The 15,461-nt window shown below is 32.8% G+C and overlaps 3 protein-coding genes across 9 annotated transcripts; 2 read left to right on the top strand and 1 right to left on the bottom strand.

Annotated features, from left to right (window-relative positions):
* Nucleotides 1-1,126: 1,126 nt before the first annotated feature.
* On the top strand, nt 1,127-8,112 carry LOC146918949 (uncharacterized). 7 transcript variants are annotated; one of them, XM_085712200.1, is made up of 9 exons: nt 1,127-1,248; nt 1,356-1,420; nt 1,529-1,633; nt 2,433-2,496; nt 2,645-2,692; nt 4,868-5,005; nt 5,106-5,339; nt 6,471-6,635; nt 7,505-8,112. In XM_085712200.1, the coding sequence occupies exons 6-9, from the start codon at nt 4,870-4,872 to the stop codon at nt 7,882-7,884; spliced, it is 915 nt and encodes a 304-aa protein (XP_085568326.1). In that variant the 5' UTR covers nt 1,127-1,248; nt 1,356-1,420; nt 1,529-1,633; nt 2,433-2,496; nt 2,645-2,692; nt 4,868-4,869; the 3' UTR covers nt 7,885-8,112. The 7 variants fall into 7 exon arrangements, with proteins under 7 accessions (XP_085568326.1, XP_085568327.1, XP_085568331.1 ...); XM_085712201.1 differs by having other exon boundaries at nt 1,151-1,254; nt 2,428-2,496; XM_085712205.1 differs by having other exon boundaries at nt 1,168-1,254; nt 1,529-1,576.
* Nucleotides 8,113-10,152: 2,040 nt separating this feature from the next.
* LOC146918948 (uncharacterized) lies at nt 10,153-11,068 on the top strand. The gene is made up of 2 exons (XM_085712190.1): nt 10,153-10,562; nt 10,703-11,068. The coding sequence occupies exons 1-2, from the start codon at nt 10,475-10,477 to the stop codon at nt 10,930-10,932; spliced, it is 318 nt and encodes a 105-aa protein (XP_085568316.1). The 5' UTR covers nt 10,153-10,474; the 3' UTR covers nt 10,933-11,068.
* A 476-nt stretch (nt 11,069-11,544) lies between these two features.
* LOC146918947 (LOW protein: PPR containing-like protein) lies at nt 11,545-14,309 on the bottom strand. The gene has a single exon (XM_085712189.1). The coding sequence runs from the start codon at nt 14,106-14,108 to the stop codon at nt 11,589-11,591; it is 2,520 nt and encodes an 839-aa protein (XP_085568315.1). The 5' UTR covers nt 14,109-14,309; the 3' UTR covers nt 11,545-11,588.
* Nucleotides 14,310-15,461: the final 1,152 nt, after the last annotated feature.

Below are 15,461 nucleotides of genomic sequence, written 5' to 3'. Positions count from 1 at the left end.
ATTTCACTCTACAAGTCTTTTTTTGCAGTGATGGAGTTTGATTCGATCTAAATTCTAAAATGATATTAGAGTTTGTCCAAGATCTTTTGGAGCATTCACTATTAGAGAACTTTGTCATGCTCTAGATGTCTATTTATGGGCGTGAGAGAAAGGTGTGTCAGTCAAGAGCTCCATGATATATGACTTGAACATAAGTTTAAGTGAGGATAATTTTCAACTTACAAACCTATTTTGTAAAAGGTTTTCTAAGATTTATATACCATTCCCTCTGCACTATAACGAACGACATATTTAACCATTTTATAATGATTAAGAAAAATGTATATAAGTGATCAAAAAATGAACAATAGTCTAGTCTAGTCGAGAATTATCCCACTCAAGAATTGAACTCGGGTTGTTTCAGCCAGTTTGTACTAAGACGGAGTTCATTAACCACTTTAATCACTTGGTTTATAAAATAGAATTGAAATATGATGTAAAAAAAGTTTTTTGAGCAAGAAAAAAAAACTCAAAATAAAAATTAATTTCATTGATTTATTAGTTACCAAAAAAACTCATTAGTCTATCAAAGATATTTACATTATTTACTTAAGGGTAACTTATATTTTTTATCTCTTAATAAGATCACTTTTCGGTTTTAATCTTTTGTAATTTTTTTAAAAAATAAATAATGTCTTTGTATTTTAAAACTCTCATTGTTGTAGTCATTATGTGATGTTCTCATTTAAGTTAGATGTTGTGACACGCTAACATGGTATATCATGTCATTTTTTGTATTATGTGACACTGGATTGACATGTCAGCATTCGATGACTAACTATCATGTAGACGATTAACAAAACGAAACATATATATTTAAAAAGGGTGAATTAAGTAAACGATTCATATAAATATTCATAATTTTGTTTTTAATTCCTACCAAAAAAAATCACTCTTTAATCCTTTAAATTTTTCTGTTAACATTTTTAGTCCTTGTAAAAAAGTTATTAACAATTTAATCCTTCGCAAAACTTTTTTGTTAGTGTTTTTGGTCCTTAAAAATGCTAAAAGAAAATGTTAAAAAAATTTAAAAATGCGATATTTTTTGTAAGGATTAAAAATAAAATTCTTGATATTTACAATGATCATTTGTCATGTTAACAAGTATTCCCAGATATTCTTTTTCAGATTCCAAAAAGGAAGCAATAGATGAGAGGAGACTTCGGCTTTGAACTTTTTGGACATATATCATACTCGAGCCTTCCAAAGGTCTAAGTACGTTTACCACCATGCAAGCTAATAGCTATGTCTTAATTGGTCCATTAATGGTCCATTAATTAAACTTCATTAGCCAATAATTTCTTCTTTCGATGCAGAGGTTTAGGGTTACACATTTCAGACCATTTGGTTTTCCTTCTACTGAGGTTCAATCCTCTTCATGGTTCTATTCTTTCTCTTCTCTCTGTTTTATTATTTCCATTTTAGTAATTTACTTTCAATTAATTTCGTATGAAATCTCCATTTCCATGCACTCCAATTTTGTCAACAGGTTCGTAACTGGTGAAGCAATCAAGAATTTCGTTGGCGCCACCATCAAGTAAGCTACATTTCAGAGTTGACTGGAATGCAAACTGTTTCCCCTGTTTTTAGAGAGGTGTGTTAAGAATCCCACATATATAGTTATAAAATGATTTTTTTTTTTTTTGTGTTAACCCGCTGGTTCGAGGAGTAGGGGACCCTGGTAACTCGGTGTTTGGCTAGAAGTTGAGTAAAGTCTAGCTAAGAATCATTCCACTCAGGAATCAAGCTTAGGTTCTCCCGAACGATTCGATCTTAGATGAAGCTCATTAAGCACTTGAGTCAAACCACTTGGTTGTTGTAAAATAGAATTAAAATATGATGTCATATAAAGTTAAATTCTCTAAATTGTCATGTTATATCTCAAGATAGAACTTAGTTTCATTGATTTACTAATTCATGAATTTATTTCATGGTATGTTAGATTATTTACTTAAGGGTAATTTATATTTTTGGTCTGTGTAATAAGATCACTTTTTGGTTTTTGTCTTTATAATTTACTTTTTTTTTTTTTTTTATATTATGACCTTGTAATTTTTGTGCTCCCGGGTGCCATGTTCTCATCCAAATTTCATGTCATTTCTTATTTGGTGTCATGTGGCACTGGATTGACACGTCAACATTCAATGGGTGACTGCCATATGGCAGAGTTGAACAACAAAACGAAACATATTTATATTTAAAAATGTCATACTCAGGCCCAAAATCGAGTTAATAGTTGAGACTTCGGCCTTAAACTTTTTGTACACACCAAATTTGGGCCTTGCAAAGTCTAACTCGGCCGAGTACATTACCACCATGCAAACTAATTGGTCCATTAATAGTCCATTAATTAACTTCACTCGGTAATAATTTCTTCTTTCGCCGCAGTGCAGAAACAAGATTCTATCGAAGGTTTAGGGTTACACTGCTCAGACCATTTGGTTTTCCTTCTATGAGGTTCAATTTCTGTCCAAAGTTGTATTTTTTCTCTTTTTTCCCCCGATTCTCTCTGTTTGGTTGGTTCCATTTTAGTCATTACTTTTAATTTATTTATTTAAATTGATATTGAAATATCCATTTCCATGCACTTGACTTTGGTCAACAGGGTTGTAGCTGGTGAAGCAATCAAGCATTTCATTGGTGCCACCATCAAGTAAGCTACATTTCACAATTAACTTGATCCCCCCTTGTTTTATTGAGTTTTCGTGCGCATAGACAGATGAAGACCTAGAAAAACTATAAGTGAAACTATTAAGAATAATTAAAAGAACAAAAGTTTGTAATATCTATAGCGGCCTCCGATAACATTATGGTTAATTTGATCCATGTAGCCGACCCCATTTAGTGTAATAAAACTTGTTGTTGTTTGTTTGTTTCGTATGCATAGGTTGTATTTAGCATTTTCTGTGCTGATTAGTAATTATTTAACTAGAATTCAGGATATTTCATTTTGAAATTGCCATCTTAGTGTTTTTAGCAGATAGCGTAGCGGTCGACCCCCAAAACGCTATGGCCGGTACATTGAAGTCTAGGGAAGCAATACTATAAAAAAATAGCAGAATGCACAAAACAGAACACATTCATAAATAATCATCAAAGTTCATTGCTACTAATATTTCAAACATAATCTAAAGAAAAATAGCAAATAAGTTCTAGCCTCCAAGGTTCAAATGACACATCTAAGCATTTAATTAAATACACAGGTGATTCCTCAAATGGCATCACTATAATCATCATCACGCTCAAGATCTTCCCCATCATCACGTTCAAGCACTTTCTCATTATTATCACGTGCATTCTATTGTGTATCCTCTTTTTGTTCCTCTACGTTTTGTGTGTCTATAGGGGAAACTTGGTTCTGAATTCTTGTTTGGCCCCCAGTGACTGTTGTTGGCTCATCAGCCCCGGCCAAATTAGCAAATCCCTCCAAATTAGTATATCATCCTCAATGATCATATCAGTGAGATAAGGCCATAATAGAGTGGACTGTTGGCGCATAGTTGTAGAAAACAGGGGAGAAGAGTCTCAGCAATCAGGGGAGGGGAAGAATGGTCACAGAGATGTGTTATTTTGAGCCTTGGCGGCTAGAACTTATTTGCTTTATTATGTTTAAAATATTAGTAGCAACGAATTTTGATGAGTATTTATGAATATGTTATTCCGCGATATAGTTTTGGAGGTCGGCTGCTATGCTTTAGAAGGTAATTTAATTTAATGTATTAAAATTTATGAAACTATACATTGATTTGGGCTAAAATATTGTTGAGCAAAACATTTATCAGATTTTTAGGAGAGACATAAAACTAAAGGTAGACATTCTTCATATGACTCACTTGATTGTTTTAAAAATTTTCCCCATGTATCTAAATCAACTGTCCGCATTTAAATCACTAGTGTATTGTTTTAGCATTTCAAATTGCTGTTTAGAGTTTTCTGAGTATCATTCTCAGTGTTCCATAGCTATTTCACATCACCTTTGACTTCAGTTAGGTGTTCCTCAAAATAAGTGTCAAAACGGTTAACATGCAGCACATGTACATGATATTGAAACCTGAAACTGAAAGTACAAAAGGAACTGATATTTAACATAAACCATATACTTTTAATATTTTTACTCTACAATGTACGCATGCACAATCAAAATCTTGTCTTGCAGAAACATGAAACCATTTCAATCAAAATTAGCAATTTTAAAATCCCAATACAAAATGCAGGCCCCGTTATATCACCGACTATAATCTTAACGGAAGCTGCTATAGATATTACGGATTTTATTCTTTTAATTATTTTCACGTTAGATGTCAAGGGTTATTAAAGGAATAGTCAAACTCAAGCTCACAAGAGCTTACGTAGTCTTTGCCACATCTAATACATTCCCTTGTAAGTTGTAACTGACTCATAACTGGTTGTAACTAACTAACTGACAGTTGTTAGTTAGTTAGACTCTTAGCTCTACATAGAACAATCTATAAATAGATTGTTGCTTGTTGCATTATTCAGAAAAATCAAAAGAAGAGAAAATCTGAATAGATTTCATAGTTTCTCTCTAAACACATTGCACAAATTAGTCAAACTATGAAATTTGTGCAATTACTCTTTCTGTGCAACATTTTAGTCAAACTTGATAAGGTTAATTTGTTAAATGAATGAGTATTAGTTCACTATGAAATGATTGAACATTAGTCCAGGCATTTAAATATGGTAAATAGGAACAGCTTTAGACAATTTATTGCTTATATGCATGCATGTGTTTAATATTAATCTGTTTTATTGTATTAGGTTTTGCTCATTTCAAGCTTTCTTATTGATTTTTTTTGTGTGTGCACAGCCATGGATGAACAACAATATTTGAAAAAACGTTCACTAGAAGCGCGTTCAAAAAGAAGATTGATTTTAAATCAAAAACGTCCTAGCAGATCCAAGATCTCTACTGAAGGTGAAAAGATGCCTCGTCACGCTAATGATGGTATTGTTAAATATTACTATTAATCTGAGTTATAACCACTGAAGTTCTTCCATTTGGTTATATTTCTTGCTATTTTCATTCAATGATTCCCATGCCACAGGGAATCATTTATCTGGACCAGCCATGTATGTTGAGACAAGTACACATTCAATGTCCACACCTCTGTCATATTATTCTAAGGAGCAAGAAACTTCATTTATCAATCGTAACATATCTACTGTAAGATTATTTGGACGATCTTTGGTATCAGGCGGACATACTATCGGAGAAAACCATCATTTATCCCCGGGGGAATCAGAAATTCGTTCTATCACTCATCTTGAGGAAGTTAAAGGTAAAAAGATTGGTTAGGTTCTAATTGTGTATTTATTAATTTGCATACGAGTTCATTATTTATTAAGGTAACAACATTTTTATATGCAAACTCATTGGAGTGCTTAATACAGTATATTTCCAAATGGCCGGTATTACATGCTTATCAGCTTGTAACTCGTTGAGGATATATTGATATTGGAGATCCTATCTTGCCATGTCAATATTATGTAGTCGATATTTGGCAGCATTTGAAAACCAATACAGAAAAAAAATACTTCTGATCCAAAATCTCCCTGTTGAAGTGTTATTTTGGAAAGATTCATCTTCAACACTTCCCCAAACAATACTTCAAATTCATTTTCTTGCCTTGTGTCCTTTTTGAAAGATTATCCTTTAGTGCTTGCTATCATTATTACTTCCGTCACTCACATTTATTTCAAGAAATCCTCTTTGATTTTGCCTGCTGGTGCTCTTATGATGAAAATCTCAAATGCAATTGTGTTTTGAAATCGAGGAGAAACCAATCAAACTAAGGTTATTTTCTTGGTATTACTCCCAACTAATCTAACATGTGGTGTGAGACTTTATTGTCAAAGGCCTATTGTATAGAGTTTAACTGTAATAAAATGTTTGCTCTAACTGAAATTTTTCTTTTTGAAGTGTCATGCCCAACCAACTTAATTAAGATTTAATTTTAAATAAATACTGTATCATCTACATAAATAGTTTTAAAATATGCCTAGAAATTAGCGTGTCCTGTGCAAATAATTTATTTATAAACAAAGATAATATTACAAAACAATTATTTTCTTAATTTTATAAGTATTCTATGAAATTCCGCATTTTATATGTATATACATAGTGGCCAATGATGTGTTTGAAGTTAGAAGAATAGTAGAACAGCCATCGAAATGGTTAAGTTGAAGGCATGGATTCCTCTGACTGTGAGTGAGGTTTTTTTTAGTGTGGACTGTGGACATTGATTCAGTGGAGCTGAGCTCTAAATTCTTGTTTTCTCCATCAATTTCATTTTATTTGAAAAAACACAAACTGTACTGTTTCTGAATCTATGCTTTTTGTGTTCAGTTTTACCCTTGTAGGTTTTATTTTTTTTTATTTTTTTATAATTATGCATGTTTCTGTTGAGCAGGAAGAAAAGAGTGTTCTTCTATTGCAATGAAGATGTCATTTCCACCAGCACTGAACTCTTCTTTGCCATACTTCACCAGCAATGGCCTTCTCGCAAGTTCCATTCCCAATCTTCCAACAACTCAGAGTCCAATCTCAATACCCTCTATAGATATCAACTCCTCAGGTATTCCATTTTGCATCTTCTATTTGTAATATATTTCCCTTGAATTCTCTCGCATTATAAAAAAATATCCATGCCCTTCAATTTTGTCCTTTTTATATTTAGACATTTTTGCTGAATTAACACTTGAGTCATTTTCTGATGCTAATAATAAATCATGTGGTAGTGCATGGCATTGGGACTTGAACCCTCTTAGTACCCATGAAAATTACCCCCAATGGATGAAGATTTTACGAATCAAATATGTATGGGTCCGGACATAGATAATAGATAATTATCTATAAAACATGGTGGTTATGTATACAAATGCAAGTAATGGTATGGATACTATAGTACCCAACCGTTTCTATACATACACAATATGGTTATGTTCTATAATAAGTATTTGAATTGATTTTTAAAGAAGTTACATGGTTAAATTTGTAATGTTTTATAATGAGTAATTAGATTATCTTGAATTAATTTTTGATTGAGTTTTATGTGTTTTTGACCCAAAAAAATCGCTCTTTATATAATAGCAATTATGTTGAACTAGTTGTCACATAAATTGATCAATGCATTATAGGATGCCATAGTTGACAAATGTGTGTAATGGGTCTGGTTGTGTGTATATATGCATTATTGCTACTTCCCGTGCAAGTATGGGTCCTGGTCTGAGTAGTCTTTTAACTTTTGCCATCCCTAGATGATATGCCCTTTAAGGATATATCATATATTGGCATTTAAGTATATCAAAGTTACAGAATGAAAATCACTTCACAGTTTTATGTATTCAAACGAGTCTATAGTTCTGTTTTATGGCACATTGTTGCACTTTTGTACTGTCAGACCAATTACTTTTGAAAGTCATGCGGACTCATGCTTATATGCAGATGTACTCATCAGACGGGCAGCAATGTACCAGGATTACATGGAGCAGATCCCAATCCCGAGTAGTCGAGGCTCAGTCATTCCATTTACCTCATGGATGGGATTAGGACAATCAATTAAGAAGCTATATGGACAGCCTCTTCATTACCTCACAAATATTATCCTTAAGCAATGGGATCAAATGAGAATTGGCAGCGAGGATGAGTATAGGCGCTTAGATGACATAATTCATCCATGCAAAGCTGAAGCCACTATCTGGCTCATGGAACAAGTCCATCGCCAAGTGTCATCGCATTTTCATCTTGCTAATCTCTGGAAGAAGGACCCAATGCATAATGGTTTTGTTGATTCCATTTTCCCAACATTACAGGCCACATCATGAAGCCTCATTTTTTGTTTTAGACTATTTTCCTTTTAAATACATGGCTGCATCTCAGTATTTGTCCCCAAGACACTGCTAATGATATTCGAGTCTTGGTTACAATCCTGGATTGAAAATTTTGTATGACCTACATCAAATTACAGCATGTTGTGAATTTTGTTGAAAATTTTTTTTTAACATGATTTAAACAAACAGGGTTTTAGTAAATGCTGATACTGTTTTGATTAATTCATAAGCCATGGCTAGGTTTTCACTATGTCTGCTGACTAAATGCTCTTTCTCCTGCTCATCAATATCAAGTAAGACATTGCTTGTGTCAGGAACATGCCTCACCTGGCTTAGCCTGTAGTTTATTTCATGTAGTATCAATCTCCCACTTAATGATTTTTGCTATCATTCTAGCCAGAAGGTGAACCTCCATAAATAAAGTTTTCTTTTCTAGAAATACATCTCAAACTCTTGCTAATAATTTGAGTGAAATTCTTCGAAAATACACCTTGGAATTGAGAGTTTTTTTTAGAATCATTATTCATGCATTATGGAAGGGATCAGAATGATCTACTTTTCAATCAATTGACTTCCTTATCTATCAAGTCAAGTGCAAATGATTGCTATTGGTTGCACCTTCAGGATATTTGGAAGAAAATCTGCATGTGAAATGGGAACCTCCAAGTGAAGGTGTACTTATAAATTTAAATTGATGGATTACACAAGAACGCCAATGGTTGTGGAGGATTAACTAGAGAACATGGAACATTCATCCAAGGATTTTTTTTTTTTTTTGTTTTTGTTTTTGTTTTTGTTTTTGTAGATAGACGAAATGGCAAAGCCATCATAAACTCACACACACACATGTCAAGGTGCCGGGGTTCAAACCCCGGTCATGACGTCCGACCTAACAATTTCGGCATATTTGCCAGTTGAGCTAGGACTTATGAGACTTCATCCAAGGATTTTATTACAATTTTTGTTACAAATTAGTCATTTAAGTTTTTCTTTGTTATAAATTGGTCTTTTGAGTTATGTGATATTTACACGGTTATCCATTTTTTTCAACCAACTTTGTTAAAAAAATGCTTATGACATCAAAAGAGATTTTAACATTGAGGTGGTAGGTTCAAAGGTGTTTATGACATCAAACATGATTACTAACACACATTTTAAGAGATTTTAAAAAAAAGAAGAATCAATTTTGTGGTTGTTTATCGAAATAAAAACCACTTCTTTAAAAAAATAATTTACTTTTTTTTGGGTACAACTATATAAAAGTGATTTATTGCTACAAAATTATCTTCATCTTTTGATACATATTTTCTCTTCCCTCTGCAAGAAATATATTTTAAAAAAATTATAACAAACAGATACAATATTATGCTTATTTTTTTAATTCTAACAAATGGTTGCAACACTCTTTAAAGTTTTTTTTAATAACTAATTTTTTATGAGGTATAAAAATTAAAAAGTGATTTTGTTTCTTAAGAAAGTTATAACAAACATTCTCATATGGTCTTTTTGTTACGGATTGAAATATAAGTGATTTTGACATTTAATAATTTGAATATTTTTTTAGTGATTTTATAAAAAACCAGAATCTATTTTGTGTTTGTTTATCGTAATAAAAATCATTGTTTTTTAAATAATTTAGTTTGTTTAGATACAACTATATAAAAGAGAATTTTTTTTCCCTTAAAAAAGTTTTTTTTTGTTACAAAATTACCACAATTTTTTACTTTCTCTCCCATCTAAAATTTTTTTTTTTTTTTGTTACAAAAAGACACAATAGAGTAAAAAAAATCAAATAATACATAATTGTGTTTTTGCTGGTAATTAAGTTGCATAATTAATGAATAGAAAGAGTATTAATTTTTATTGGAGAATGTTTTTTACTCTGTATATTTAGCAGAAAAAAAGAGTTATCGTGGGAAAATTTGTTTGGAAAATGAATATTATAGTTATATTTGTTTGGAAAGTGAGTTATTATAAGAAAATTTGTTTTTCTTGGAAGTAGGTTTGTTTTAATTGGCTGAATTTACTTTAATTTGATTTAATCGACAACTTTTAAAGAGAAAAATAACAAGGGGGTTGAAATAAAAGACGCGAAAGATCTTGACGTGTCAAATAATTAGAATGAAGTAAGATTGTATATATTTTTGATAGTTGTTAAGTTTCAAAATTAAATAAATAAAAAATATATTTTTTTGAGGGAAAATAAATAATAAATATGGCGAGAATCTATGTGGTGATTTGTAGCGCAAACAATAACTAAAAATTGCTGTTTTTTTTATTGAACTAAACTTTTTTTTTGTGTTTTTTTAAGAAAACTTTTTTTGGTGTTAAAATTGAACTAAACATTGTTATGTATCTCTTTGTTTGTGATTAACAAGAAGTGGATTTTTTTGCCAATACTAACTTGCGACTTTTATTTTTTATTTTTAAATCTATCCAAACCTAACTTGCGAGAAAAGATAGGTGTGTATATATTTGAAAAGACCAAACAATTTTTTTGAGAGAAATAGGTTGAGGGGAAAAAGGAGAAAGATGAAGAACTTTTTTTGAGAGAAATAGGTTGAGGGGAATCAAAAGGAGAAAGATGAAGAACTTCTTCAAAGTGAAAAAGAAGACTTTGAATAAGCCATCCAAATCAAATAAGAAATCTCGTGTCACCACTAAATCCCAAGGTAACAAATGTAATCTCTAGTACTAGCTGTTATTGCACAAATAATGATATATTATTTGCTTGTCAACTAAGATTATACTACAACGATTATTAGTTGACCTTATAAAATTTGATTAGTATTATTTATTTAATTATTGTCAGATGGTCCTGAATACAATAGGGAAGAGATGATGTTGCGGCAATTTGACATGGATACAAAGTATGGACCATGTTTTGGTATGACTAGACTAGAACGCTATGAACGTGCACTAAAGTGGAATTTGAACCCTCCACCTGAGATTGAGAAATTTTTGAAAAAATGCAATGTTGATGAAGAGTGTTTGTGGCACGATCGCTTAGGAGGACCATTCCTTAAAAAAGATTTTAATTAATTATTAATATGTTTTAATATAGTTTAATTAAGAGTATAATTTACAATTCCAGCTTCTGGTTGTTTTATTAATGTTCTTCTCTGAATTTGCTGCTTAATTAGAAAAATATTATTGGTCTTGTTACTTTTCCGTTTGACATTTTCACATCATTGTTTATAATTTTGCTTAATTGTTTGGTTGATTGTTTTAATTAAGTGTTTGTCGATTATTTTACTTAACCATACAGTCAGCCTCAAATTGAAGAGGGCATGGAGAAATCATTGCATTCACAAGTGTAAGTGTAGTAGAAAGAAGTCAGTTAGTTGAGGGAAACAATGTTACTGATTTAGGATTTCAGGGAAATCAACATGAAAATAATAGTTCTGTTTTAAGGCACATTGTTACACTTTTCCACTGTCAGACCAATCACATTTGAAAGTGATGCAGGCTCATACTTATATGCAGATGTGCTCATCAGACGGGCAGCAATGTATCAAAATTACATGGAGCAGATCCCAATCCTGACTAGTCGAGGCTCGGTCATTCCATCTACCTTATGGATGGGATTAGGCAAATCAATTAAGAAACTATATATGATCAGTTCATTTTTAACTTAAATTGACAGGAGTGGAGTTTATTTGTAAACCAGGTTAAAATTTCATATATGTAATTCTATACTACCAAAAATCTCTACAAGAACAGAATCCTTCCTTGAAGAAATGATACCTGTTATTATCCCTAACAGTTATTTCCCTACCGTATAGTTTTGACACTAATTTTGCAAATGAGTGACAATCAGAGCACATTCTTAGATTTTTTACTACCCGTATAGGTATTCCTTTACCGGTATTGATTAATCCATAAGCCATGGCTAGTTTTTCACTATGTCTGCTGAGCAAATGCTCTTTCTCCTGCTCATCAACATCAACGAAGACATTGGTTGTATCAGGAACATACCCCACCTGGCTTAGCCTACAGTTTATTTCCTGTAGCATTAATCCAATTTGGTTGTTCTCAGTGGGTGATTCGTCACCAGAGGTGAACTCGCGAATCAGTCCGTGAACTTCTATTGAGCTTGATCCAGCCACTTTCTGGAACCCTTTCTCTTTCATTTGCAGCCTCACTCTTGCTACATCATTCCATTTTCCAGCCGATGCATAGATATTGGATAGCAGCACATGAATCCCAACTTTTTCTGGGACCAATTGAGTTATCTTTTCATCTGCATAATTTGCAAATTTGACATTTTTGTGTTTTCGACAAGCTGCTAGAAAAGATCCCCATATAACATCATTAGGTTCCATTGGCATGCTTTTCATGAGATCAAAAGCTTCTTCCAACAACCCAGCTCGACCAAGCAAATCAACCATGCATCCATAGTGGACGATCTGAGGACTTACTCCGTGGATTCTTTCCATTGACCAAAAAAGTTGTCTCCCTTGGTCCACATATCCAGCATGACTACATGCTGTCAATAGTGCCACAAAAACAAAATCGTCTGCTTTAACATCTTGTTTGAGCATCTCATTAAAAAGCTCAATCGCTCCTTTTGCATTTCCCTCCACTGCCTTAACTCTGATGGCTGCAGTCCAGGCAGACACGTCGTATTTTTCCATATTTTCAAAAACACGCATAGCATTTAGAGGATCGCCACATCTAGAAAACATGTCGACCAAAGCCGTGCCAAGTTGCATGTCAATGTGAATGTCATTTTTCTCGATGTAAGTATAGATCCACTTAGCAAGATCAAGAGCTCCTAAATATCCACAGGCAGAAGCAATACCCACCATTGTCACTTTATCTCCTTTAATCCCTTGGTTTTGCATCTCCCTGAACAAATCAATTGCTTCCTCAAACATGCTTGCTTGAACCATGGCACCAATCATTGTGTTCCAAGATACAAGATTACTCTCTGGCATCTCACCAAAGATTCTCAAAGCTAATTCCAAGTCACCGTCTCTAACCAAACCTGCAATTAGCGAATTCCATGTCACCACCGTCTTGTTTGACATACTGTCAAAAACTTTGCAAGCAGCTTCTCTTTTGCCACATTTCATATACATGTCAATGATGGCATTAGAAATGTTGTCCCAACTCTCTAGTCCGTTCCTGAACACATAAGCATGAGATGACTTCCCAACAGGAAGATCACCTAACTGTGCACAGGCTGCAATAGTAGATAACATAGTCACCTTATCTGGCCGCTGTCCTTTCTGCAGCATTTCATCCAAAACAAGTAGCACTTCACCAGCCAGCCCACGTTGCACATAATTCGTCATGATAGTATTGTACATAACCAAATTCTTATCACTAAATTCATCAAAAATTTCTCTTACAGCGCACATGTCTCCGCATTTCATGTACATATCGAGCAGTGCATTCACCACGAGCGTATTAGATTTCACCCCCAACTTCGTCATCAAATTGCATACTTTTTTACCCAATTCAAGATCCTTCAACTTAGCACAAGCAGATATAGCACAAACCATAGTCACAGGATTCGGTTCAACACCTGCCTCAACCATCTCAAAGAACAAACACACGGCCTCTTTAGCCATATCCACCCCACTATACCCATTAATCAAACTAGTCCACGACACAACATTTCTCTCAAGCATTTCATCAAACACCTTTCGTCCCAAATCAACCTTCCCACATTCCGCATAAAAATGTATCAAAGAGTTAGCAACAAACAAATCTTTCACCAAACCCATCTTAACAACCATCCCATGAACCTGAACACCCTCACAAAATGCCATGATCTTCGAACATGCACTAAGCAAAAATGGGAAAGTGAACTTATCAGGAACAATACCCATCACTATTATCATATGAAGATAAATAAAAATTGCTTCTTTACATAACCCAGATGCAGCATACCCTCTAATCAGAGTATTACAAGTATAAAGTGAACACTTGGTTCCTTCATCTTCCTTGAAAGCATTGAGAGCATAGTTTAAGCTTTCATGGGTACCCATTTGGACGCAAGCAGCAATGAGCTTGTTGATGTTAAAAACACCTTTCTTTAACATGTTACAGTGTAATTGTTTGAGCTCAATGAGGGTTTTACAGGTTTGAAGTGATGAGTTTTTGGGCTTTTGTGTTGTTGTGGGAAGTGAGAGAAGAGATGAAGATTGATGAAGGGTTGTAGTAGTAGCCATTGGTATTGGATTTGGTGGGTGAGACAACACAATCATATCTAGTATCTTTTCAAATTGAAGAAAAACATATATGTCTGTCTGAAATTTGAAACCATTTCTATAAGTATGGTGTTCAGTTGTTTGTTAATGTTTTCATTATCTTTGCTTCAATAACAAATAGATATGCATTTAGTTTTTCAAAATATAGAATTTTTGTTATCTTATCTTAAATGATGATTTAATTTAGTCTCACAATCTTCTCAAAGTTTAAATCAGTTCCCGACCAAAACATAAATCTAAAATAATGTATAACATGTTCATATTGCTGACAAATTAGTCATTTCATATGATGAGTTAGCGATTAATTTGCTCATGATATGAAAATGTTGATGTTAGGTACTAAGTTGCGTTTATTTTTTTGTCAAGAAATGAATTAGGGTGCGAGAAAATTGTGAGAGATCAAATTGGGTTTTCAATCTTTTATCTTTTAATAAGTTGGAGAAACTGTTAAAAAAGACTTGGAGATTAATGAATTGAACTAAAATATAGTTTATAATATAATATTATGATATAACTTGATTCATGCAGTCAACCTCATATAGTGGGATAAGATTTTTTTGTTGTTGTTACCTAGTGGGATAAAGTTTAATCGTTGTTGTTGAATATATTTTTTCATTTGAGATATAAATAAAAAGCTTTAAACTTCGATCTAAACACCTTAACGGATATTAGTCTTGTAGTTAATCTAAAAGAGTTAATCGAGATACCCATTGAAAAGTCAAAATTTCTTGGTCTCCTCAATTTTGGAGATGACAACAAATGATAAAATGGATATATGCAAAAATTAACAGCAATAAATCAGTGTGTTAGTGTCCATAATCAGTGTGTCAATATAATCAAGAGTAACATATCTCGTACCAAATCAGTGTGTCAGTGTCCATAATAGACATGTTGTTTATGTTCTTGTTTGCATGTCTCCTCTTGGTAATTATCAATCTTTTGCTGTAAAATATATGTGTCCTTAACTCTATTTCATTCGAGTGAAATGTATTTATCAAATGTGTGGCAAGTTAGAAACGACCTATATATAGATGTAAAATACGTGTGGGTGACAATTAGGTCTCAATATATAAGCTTCCTCCACTATTTTTATATGCACGATATAGTAAACGTGAGATGACTATTCAAGTATCTTCTAATCTTGATTTGTTTTTTTGCTGAAGTATTTTTTTTTTTTTATGCTAAAGGTGTTCTAAATCTTTTTTTTTTTGAGGGAGTGTTCTAAATCTTAATAGTCTCTAAAATAGGATGAAATGATATTGTCCTAAATCAATTATGCGTGAATTGAAGTGGCGTGAAACATACATCTATAAAAAAAAGGTGTTCTAAATTTTTTTTTTTTTTGAGGGA

The sequence above is a fragment of the Medicago sativa genome, chromosome 5, assembly GCF_051527215.1.
Source record: "Medicago sativa cultivar Bolivia chromosome 5, Bolivia_mono, whole genome shotgun sequence".
In the NCBI taxonomy this organism is placed as follows: Eukaryota; Viridiplantae; Streptophyta; class Magnoliopsida; order Fabales; family Fabaceae; genus Medicago; species Medicago sativa.
The sequence above is the reverse complement of the archived record's forward strand: the minus strand, read 5'-3'. Positions and strand labels throughout refer to the sequence as shown.

Excerpts from the sequence above, each read along its gene's own strand:
- LOC146918949 (XM_085712200.1), top strand. The coding sequence starts at position 4,870 with ATGGATGAACAACAATATTTGAAAAAACGTTCACTAGAAGCGCGTTCA. Across the intron at positions 5,340-6,470 it reads TCATCTTGAGGAAGTTAAAG|GAAGAAAAGAGTGTTCTTCT; the intron begins GTAAAAAGATTG and ends TCTGTTGAGCAG. Across the intron at positions 6,636-7,504 it reads TATAGATATCAACTCCTCAG|ATGTACTCATCAGACGGGCA; the intron begins GTATTCCATTTT and ends GCTTATATGCAG.
- LOC146918948 (XM_085712190.1), top strand. The coding sequence starts at position 10,475 with ATGAAGAACTTCTTCAAAGTGAAAAAGAAGACTTTGAATAAGCCATCC. Across the intron at positions 10,563-10,702 it reads TGTCACCACTAAATCCCAAG|ATGGTCCTGAATACAATAGG; the intron begins GTAACAAATGTA and ends AATTATTGTCAG.
- LOC146918947 (XM_085712189.1), bottom strand. The coding sequence starts at position 14,108 with ATGATTGTGTTGTCTCACCCACCAAATCCAATACCAATGGCTACTACT.